Genomic DNA, 10,024 nt, shown 5'->3' with positions numbered 1-10,024 from the left:
GTTTTGATTTACATAAATATTTTTTTCTGGTAATGATTTCTCTCACACTAGGTCATAAATTCCGAAAGATGAGGCACTTTGATGTGTTCCCTACTATAAAGCCTGCATTTAAAACTGAGCTCCACCTGGAAGTCCTCAGGTGTCAGATGACAACACATTGTGTCTCACGCTGGACATATTACATATACATACATATATGTATACACACATATCAACTTTACTAACTAATTTCCAACACATTTTCCTGCTTGTCATTTCTCAAATTTGAATTCCTGTGGGAAAATTTTTACCTTAATCTTTTTTTTTTTTTTTTAATGCTGCAAAAAGCTTTATTGTTTCCATTTGGTCCAAGGCTTGAGAGAGGGCTCCAGGATGTTAAAAAGCTGCCTAGTAGCTGCAGAGAGGGGCTTCAGGCAGCCCTGATGTTAGGTGGGTTCTTCAAAGGCCACTGGTCTCCAGAAGCTCCTAGTCGTGCTTGAGGGTGAGCCTCTCGAAGAGATACTCGCCCAACCCAGCCTGGGGACCAGCCAGCCTGCGGAGGTTGGTCAGGTGGTCACCCATCTTCTTGATGAGTTTCACTTCCTCATCTAGGGCGTAGTTCTCCAGCAAATCACAGATGTGGGGGTCTCCGCGGGCAGAAGCCAGGCCATGCAGATCCAACAGGGCTTGATTCAGGTTCTTCTCTAGGAGAAGGGTGGCTTCCATAGCGTCCTGGGTTTCACCCCACTCATCTTGAGATGGCTGCTGCACGTCCAGGAAGAGGGCGCGGCCGCCACGCTGGTTTTGCAGTTTCAAGAGACGCTCTGCCCCGTCGCGCTTCTCCTTGGCCAATTCGCGACAAAAGTGACCCACACCCTCCAGAGCCACATCGTCGCGGTCGAAATAGAAGCCCGGAGAGAGGTAGGTGTAGGAGGCCCGCAGTTGCATGTTAACCAGGCGGTTGACGGCGGCCTCCACCTCGGTAGAATAATTCTGACCAATCTGGGAGCTCATGATTGGTCGGTAATAAGGAGTTAAAAAATGGTGGCTGGTTCCGGTGATCGCGGACAGCTGAGTGGCTGACTCCGGAGGTTGCGACTGGATAAAAGGTTGGAGGGTAGTCGGAGGCTGGAGCAAGGGGCGTCCCTGGGTCTGTTCCGTCGTCCAAGCACTGTTGAAGCAAGAGACAGATCCAGGGGCAGCCGAGCGCACTTCCTACCTTAATCTTTTTACCCTCTCTACTTGGTTTAGCTCTGTCCATCACAGTCCAATTTCTAGTCTTTTCATTCAATCAGCAGATATTTATTGAGTATACTTTATGTGTCACACACTGTTCTGAGTGCTTGATCACTTAGTTCCTGAAGGAAATACTGATCACTTCCTTTATACAATTTACATTCAAGCAGTGAATGGGGAGGCAGACCATTAATAGTAAATGGCAAAAAAGGGGGGGGGGAGAAGCATTAAATAATATGGTAGCAGAAGATAGGTGTAAAGAAAAGGGGAAAAATACCAACAAAATGCCAGGGTAAGGAATATCTGGGATAGGGAAAATTGGGAGAGTTGTGAGATGCATTTTAAAGAGGGTGTTCATTAAGAAGGTGATGTTTAGGTAAAGAAAGTAAGTAATCTTCAAGAAGGTCATTCTTGAGGGAACAGCTGGTGTGGTACTATGACTTACATTTTCAGAGTGAAAAGGCCAGGAACTGGAGTAATCTGAAGGAAACGGGAACATGAGCAGGTAGCTGTATGAAAGAGGTCAGAGAGGATGTAGAGTAGTGGGTGCAAACAGGGTCTGGGCAATTACAAAGGTATGTTTTCATTCAGAATGAAAATAGAAGCCAAGGAAAAGTTCTGTTCAAATCGTCCATGTGTTTACTAGTCTCTCTCAATCTTTGCTTCTCTATTTATGATAGAGAAATGTGTACTGAAATATCCCCTTTTAACAGCAAATGTATCTGTTTTCCCTGTGGTCTTATAAGTTTTTCTTTAAATGTTTTATTAGGTGACTGCCACTTGTCTTGTCTCTCTGGTGAATTCAACATTAAAAATTATTATCTGATTTCTAATAAAGATGTTTTGTGTTCTAAAATCTATTTTGTCTGAAAGTAATATATAGCTACTACAGTTTCATTTGGCTACTGTTTTCTAGTATTCTTTTTTCATTTTATTACTTTCAACATCTCCCAGCTGTTTATGGATATATTTCTTCTTAGAAGAAACATAGCTGGATGTTGATATTTTTAGCTTGTTTGCTTGTTTTGTTTATTCATCTTACAACCCATTCTGATAATCTTTGTCTTTACACTGACACTTTTTTCTTTTTAATTATAATTATTGTGCCTTCTATATCTTCTATATTTTGATACTCTTTCATTATTACCTATTTTTTCTCTTATTTTATGAGTTGATTTAAATTTTTCCATTCTTAGCTTTATTCTATTAATTACATGTACTGGTCTGAAAACTAAAAGCATAATTTCTATGTTTAAAGTTTATTCTTGAAAATTTATTATGTATGTTAAATTAATCAATAATATTAAGTTAATTAGAAACAGTTTCCACCAGGAAACATCAAGACTCTAGGAAATTGTACTTTGATACCTTCAATGCTAATACTATCAAGTATTCTAGTTTTGTTGTTTTTACTAAAGTAAATCTAAATGAACACATTATTATTATAAAATTATTCTTGTTTCACTATAACGTTATTTTATACAGACAATATTTTTAGAATTTTGTCCACTTGTTTAACAAATACTTTACTCATCTTTTCATTTTGCAATACCGAATGAAGCACAAACTGGAATCAAGGTGCCAGGAGAAATATCAATAACCTCAGATATGCAGATGACATACCCTTATGGCAGAGAGTGAAGAGGAACTGAAGAACCTCTTGATGAAAGTGAAAGAGGAGAGTGAAAAAGTTGGCTTAAAACTTAGTATTCAGAAAACTAAGATCATGGCATCCAGTCCCATCACTTCAAGAGAAATAGATGGGGAAACAAGGGAAACAGTGACAGACTTTATTTTGGAGGGCTCCAAATCACTGCAGATGGTGACTGCAGCCATGAAATTAAGAGATGCTTGCTCCTTGGAGGAAAAGCTATGACCAACCTAGACAGCATATTAAAAAGCAGAGACATTACTAGACATTACTAGATGGACCAACAAAGGTCCATCTAGTCAAAGCTGTAATTTTTCCAGTAGTCATGTATGGATGTGAAAGTTGGACCATAAAGAAAGCTGAGCACTGAAGAACTGATGCTTTTGAACTGTGGTGTTGGAGAAGACTTTTGAGAGTCCCTTCGACTGCAAGGAGATCCAACCAGTTCATCCTAAAGGAGATCAGTCCTGAATATTCATTGGAAGGACTGATGCTGAAGCTGAAATTCCAATACTTTGGCCACCTGATGGGCAGAACCAACTCATTGGAAAAGACCCTGATGCTGAGAAACATTGAAGGTGGGAGGAGAAAGGGATGACAGAGGATGAGATGGTTGGATGGCATCACTTATGTGATGGACATGAGTTTGGGTAGGCTCTGAGAGTTGGTGATGGACAGGAAACCTGGTGTGCTGCAGTCCATGGGGTCACAAATAGTCAGACACAACTGAGCGACTAAACTGAACTGACTGATCTTTCTTGTGGTAATTTTTTTTTTCTTCTTGTAGTTTGTCCTTTGGAAATTTCTTTCATGACAGGCTTGAAGTTGTAAACTGTTTTACTTTTAAATGGTCTTTATTGCTCTCTCATTCTTAGTAGTTCAGATGGAAATATAATTCTAGTTTGTTAGTCATCAGTAATTTTTCTTATGTCAGTGGATATCTTTTTCTTATACCAGTTGGTATATGTTATACTTCCTTTAAAAAAAATATTTCTTTGACTATGCCAGGTCTTAGTTGTGGCACATGGGATCTTTAGTTTCAGTATGTAGGATCTTGTACCATGGCGGGGGATTAAATCTAGGCCCCCTGCATTGGGAACATGGCATCTTAGCCATGGGATCACAGGGAAATCCCTGTTATGCTTTCTTTATCTATAAATTTGTGAGTTTTTTTTTAAATCAGTTTTTGAAAATTTCAGTCATGTTTCTTTTATATTGCTTCACCTTCATTTTGCTTTATTACCTACCTGTTTAGATGTAGGCAGGTCCTTGCTTAGGTTTAGCTCATAATATGCTCAAAATAAGTATACACACACAGCATTGCACATATGTTTGTGTGTGTGTGCATTTTCTTCTTATAATTATTAAAAAATTGATTTAGCCCTCTGTTTTGGTTACAGTTAGCCATAACGTTTATTTTAGGAAGAAGAGATTACTTACTTGTATAGTTTTGAGATTATGTATGACTGGCTCTAACATATTCAGTTCAGTTCAGTTCAGTTGCTCAGTCGTGTCCGCCTCTTTGCAACCCCATGAATCGCAGCACACCAGGCCTCCCTGTCCATCACCAACTCCCGGAGTTTACTCAAACTCATGTCCATCAAGTCAGTGATGCCACCCAGCCATCTCATCCTCTGTCATCCCCTTCTCCTCCTGCCCCCAATCCCTGCCAGCATCAGGGTCTTTTCCAATGAGTCAACTCTTCGCATGAGATGGCCAAAGTATTGGAGTCTCAGCTTCAACATCAGTCCTTCCAATGAACACCCAGGACTGATCTCCTTTAGGATGGACTGGTTGGATCTCCTTGCAGTCCAAGGGACTCTCACATATTAACCAGATGTTAATCTACATGCAGCAAAATTACCATATTATTAAAAACAATAGGCATTTAAATTATTTCTTTTTCAATCCAACTTGGGCGGTTGTGTTAATTTATTAAATTTGTCTCTAGAATTATTCAGAACAAATAGTACTTTGCATTTTTTTAATTATTCAGCATAATGTGGGAAAATTAATGCTTCTTTGTTGTGGAATTTTTAGATCTATTTCATTGTGAGGATTACTAGGTTGAGACAGAAAAATTAAATAATGTTTTAAGAAAGCAGCATTTATACAAATGTGCAACTTTCTCTTTTCCTTATAACATATTAAATTTTTGTTTTATCTGTGTTTTAAAATTTATAGCCTAAATTATTCAGTCTTTCAAGTTAGCTTTTTCTCAGAATATTATGCATCTTTTGAATTATTTACTTATCTGGGCTTTTAGATTCTAGGATGATGTGAGTTTGTCTATCAATTTTTGCACCAGCTATTTGGACACTTTTTTAGATGCCTACATGTCCAGATGTGTTGTGTCTTCTTGAAGAATTCACCACTTTATTATTATCAAGATTTCTCTTCATGACTGATAATCTTTCTCATTCTGAGTTACATTTTGCCTGAAATTAGTATAGATATTCCAGCTTTGTTTTAATTTATGTTAGCATGGTGTATCTTTCTCTATTCCTTTCCTTTCCTATCTTTGTCTTTATATTTAAAGTGAATTTCTTAATACAATTGGGCTATTTTTCTTTCTTATCATAAATCTCTATATTTTAATTGATGTTATTTATATCACTCTTACTTAAAGTAATTATTGATAGAGTTGAATTCATATTTACCATATTTGCAACTGCTCCTGTTCATTCCAATTTTCTCTTTTTCCCGTCCTCTAGTTTTGAGTATTTTATTAATTTACAGTTCCATTTTATCTCTTTTCTTCTTTTATCTTCCTTCTTATACTTCTTTAAATTTTTCTTCAGTAGTTGCCCTAGAGTTTACTATTTTCTGTACATTTTAAAGTAGCCTGGATTCAACTTCAAATAACATTATGCCGTTCCATAAGTAGTACAGACACAATGACAGTATTTTTGTTTCTTCCTCCCATCCTCTGTGACACTGCTGTAACTCATTTCACTAGCCATATGCTATAACCACCCAGTATATGAGCTACAGCTATTTCTTTGAACAGTTATTTTTAACAGCAGTTAAAAATAAAGAAAAAAAGGAAGAGATTTAATCTTCATTTTTCTGTTCTCCAATGCTGTTTTTCTTTAACAGGTCCAGTTTTCTGACATACACTGTCTTTCTTTTGTCTGGAGAATTTCTTTTAATTTCTTAATTTCTTTTTTGCAGGTGTAGGTCTGCTGGTAATTAACTCCTTCAGTTTTAGTTTGGCTGAGAAAGTCATTGCTCTTTCAATTTTGAAGGGTCATTTCTCTGAACATCAAATTCCAGGCAAAGATCTTTCAAAGCTTTAAATATTTCACTTCACTTTCTTCTTGATTCATGGTTTCTGAAAAGATTCCAATGTAATTTAAATTACTGTTCCTAGATAGATAAAGTGTTTCTATTTCTCTGGATTCTTTCAATTTTTTCTCTTTGCTTTTTTATTTTAAATATTACATGTGGAGGTTGTGTTTCTTTTTTTCTTTTTTTCCTGCTTCATGTTCTCCAAACTGGTTTGTAGATCTATGGTTTTGTATCTGTTATGATTTTGGAAAATTCTTCATTTTTATTTCTACAACTATCTCTCTTTTGTTCTCTCTTTTCGTTACAGTACTCCAATTACACACATATTACACTTTTTGAAAATTTCCCACATTACTCCAATGTTATATTCTGGGGTGTTTTTTTTTTTTTTTCATACTTTTTTCTCCTTGCATTTCGGTTTGGGACATTTTTATTGATCTTTCTTTATGTTCACTGAATTCAGCTGTGTCACATTTACTGATGAGCCCATCAAAGGCATTCTTCATTTATGTCATTGTATTTTTTTACTTCTAGAAGTTCCTTTTGATTCTTTCCATCTTTCTGCTTACATTATCCATATGTACTTTCATTGTATCTATTTATTCCATTATAATTCATAATGTTTTAATCACAATTAGTTTACATTCTCAGATTAATCCAACATCTGTGTCACATGTGAGTCTGGTTCTGATGATTGCTTTTCCAATCCGATTGCTTCTTCAGATTCTGTTTTGTTTTTTGATGGGGGCACTATTGATGTGTTTTGTTTATATTTGTTGAAAGCTGGGACGTGATTTGTCAGGTAATAGAAACTGGGGTAAATAGGCTCTTAATATGATGATTTATGTTAATCAGGCTAGGAACTGGGATGTGTTTACTGTTTGTTGTAGCTGTAGATACCATCAACTTCCAATTCTTCTAGTGCCTTATTTTTGACCTTAGGCTTCCCTACTTCAGAGAGAGTCTGTGTCTTATAGCGCTTTACCTGTATCTACTGTTATTATGCTGGAGCCTTTGTGGTCATATGTGGAGGAAAGTGGTTTTTCTACACTTTTATTAAGCTCCATCCTTTTAGTGCCTGTGTCTCAGGACTGTGACACCACTTCCTGCCCCTCTCCCCTTGCTCACCCACACATACCTATTATGTGTATGTGTGTGTTTGTGTCTTTGTGTGTGTGTTTTCATTTTAGATGAGGCACAGAGGTAGAGGGGCCTAAAATGGGGAGGGTTTACCTCCCCTAACTGGAATAGGAATCCAGGATTATGCTATGGCAAAGTCCTTTCCCCTGAAGAGAAGGTCTCTTTCTGGGGAAGGCTCTGGATGTATTTTCTAATGTTCTTGGCATCTTCAGCCCCATATCCTCACATGAGGAGATCCTTCAGAGACCTTCACCTTGAGAACCTGGTAGCATTTCTGGAGGGAAAGATAAAAATATGCATGAGGGGGGAATCCTAAGACTGTGATCCCAGGAATTTGTCACTCTCTTGCTACTCGTACTCAGCCATTGGAGTGGTGGTTGTTGTTCAGTTGCTAAGTCTGTATTGTGCTCAAGATCACACAATTCATAGCGTGCATGGGGCTCTTCAAGTATTACTGAACTCTTCAGAAAGAATCAAAATGATATCACTGAATCGCTCAAAGGTTGTCCAAATACTAATGACAATGATATAGTTCAGTTCAGTCACTCAGTTGTGTCTGACTCTTTGCGACCCCATGAACTGTAGCACACCAGGCCTCTTTGTCCCTCACCATCTCCTGGAGTTTGCCCAAGTTCATGTCCATTGCATCAGTGATGCCATCTAATGGTCTCATCCTCTGCCGCCTCTGGTAGTTCTTCAAAAATAGCATCTATATGTTCTTATCAGGTATGGTTCCAATGGCTTTGCTCCATGGAAGGTAAAACTTGGGTGCTGTATCTCTCTGGATGTGGCTGTCTTATCAGATTCTTAGGTGTTGCTTTGTTCTTAAACCTCAGTTTTCTGATATGTTAAAGAAAAGTAATTGAGTTTGCTTGTCCAACTTTTTCTTGTTTAAAGAATAGGAGTGACACCTCCCAAGAGCTTTCATGATGAAGCTGAAACCAGAAGTCCCCAAGTGGTCTTATTTAAGACAGTATAATCATGTATCTGTCATTATCTGTCAAGTGATATACAGTCCATCTTCGTCTTGACCTTTTCTGTGCTCTCTGAGTACTAACACCTAACCCATGTTCTTTTGTAGCATTGGCATGAATTATAAACATCAGTCCCTAATTCACCTTTCTGATTATACTTCTGACAACTAAAACTCTGTGTTAAGAATACCCTCTCTTAAAAAAAAAAAATACCCTCTCCACTTTCTGCTGTCATTCATCTAAACCCTCTAGTCGCTCTGTACCAAAAGTAATTTCTTCTTAAATATCAAGCAATCTGATATCACAGTTGCTGCACTCAGGTATAGTTTTGGGAACTTTTCCCTTTTTTAATGTATTTTTTCCTAAACTTCTAATTTTCTTTTATTTGTTCAACAAAAGTATATACTCAAAAACATACTGTTGATTGTGCCTTCACCATTTTCCCTCATTCAAAATTCTGTACTACCAAAGTACATACTCTAAGTTTAAAATTCCTGACCTCTTTTGGAATAGATTTCAAGTACTATGCTTTTTTCTTTTTTTTTTTTTTTCAGTTTTCAGAATAATGCCTTTCATGATACTGTTCTGGATTCTCTACTGTAACCCCTATATAGTCATATAACTTTTATCACAGCAAAGACATTCTGAAAAATTCCTATAGAATATTGATTTCATATTGATCTCTTTGTTTTGGTATATCCAGAGGTTTAGTGAGATTATGTCACACCTTAGAGACAAATCCCTTCACGTGTCCAACCTCTAAAAACTAATTAATATAATCCATTCTATCTGAAGAATAAAAAATAAAATCACATGATAATATCAATATGTACAAAAAAACTATTTGGTAGAATACAGCACCTATTCATGATTAAAAAAAAAAACTCTCAGGAAACTAGGAATAGACAGAAACATTTTCAACTTGATAAAGACTACCTACACAAACTTTTATAGCTAACACCATATTTAATAGTGATCAATTCAAAGCCTTCCCACAAATATCAGATAAAACGTGAGGATGCCCCCTCTTGCCACTCCTCTTCAACATCATACTGAAAGTCCTTGCTAAAGCAACAAATAAGAAAAGAAAACAAAAGGAATAGATTGGACAAAAAGGCATAAAACTGTTCACAAATGACATGATTTTCTATGTGGAAAATCCAAAAGAATCAATAAATCCTCCTGGATCTAATAAATAATTATAAGAAAATTGCAGGATACAAGATTCTATACAGAAGTCTATTGTTTTCCTACATACCAACTACGAACAAGTGGATGTTGAAATTAAAAACACAATACCACTAGCTATAACACTGAAATAAATAACATATTTAGGTATAAATCTAACAAAATATGTACAGAATCTAAACTAGGAACAGGTATAAAACTCTAATGAATGAAGTAAAAAAAAAAAAAAAAGAGCTAAATAAATGAGAAAAGTGTTCCATATTCTAGTAAAGAAGATTCAATATAATCAAGATGTCATTTCTCACCAAATTAATCTGTAGATTCAATGCCATTCCAATCTAAATCCCAACTGGTTATTCTATAGATATCAACAGTTTGATTCTAAATTTTACAGGGAGAGGCATAAGGCCCCAATAACCAGCATGATATTTAAGGAAAAGAACAAAGATAGAGGACTGGCACTATTTAACTTCAAAAAAAAGTCTTAATGACATGGATAACCAAGGTGGCATCTAGGAGTGTGAAATCAAGTGGGTCTTAGGAAGCATCACTGCAAATAAAGCTA

At 36.6% G+C, this 10,024-nt stretch overlaps 1 protein-coding gene across 1 annotated transcript; it reads right to left on the bottom strand.

Annotated features, from left to right (window-relative positions):
• Positions 1-314: 314 nt before the first annotated feature.
• On the bottom strand, positions 315-1,137 carry LOC122674788 (ferritin light chain-like). The gene has a single exon (XM_043873337.1). The coding sequence runs from the start codon at positions 991-993 to the stop codon at positions 466-468; it is 528 nt and encodes a 175-aa protein (XP_043729272.1). The 5' UTR covers positions 994-1,137; the 3' UTR covers positions 315-465.
• Positions 1,138-10,024: the final 8,887 nt, after the last annotated feature.

The sequence above is a fragment of the Cervus elaphus genome, chromosome 18, assembly GCF_910594005.1.
Source record: "Cervus elaphus chromosome 18, mCerEla1.1, whole genome shotgun sequence".
NCBI classification, from domain to species: Eukaryota; Metazoa; Chordata; class Mammalia; order Artiodactyla; family Cervidae; genus Cervus; species Cervus elaphus.
This window is presented reverse-complemented; position numbering and strand designations above follow the sequence as displayed.

Bases quoted from the DNA above. Each gene is read 5' to 3' on its own strand.
- LOC122674788 (XM_043873337.1), bottom strand. From the start codon at position 993: ATGAGCTCCCAGATTGGTCAGAATTATTCTACCGAGGTGGAGGCCGCC.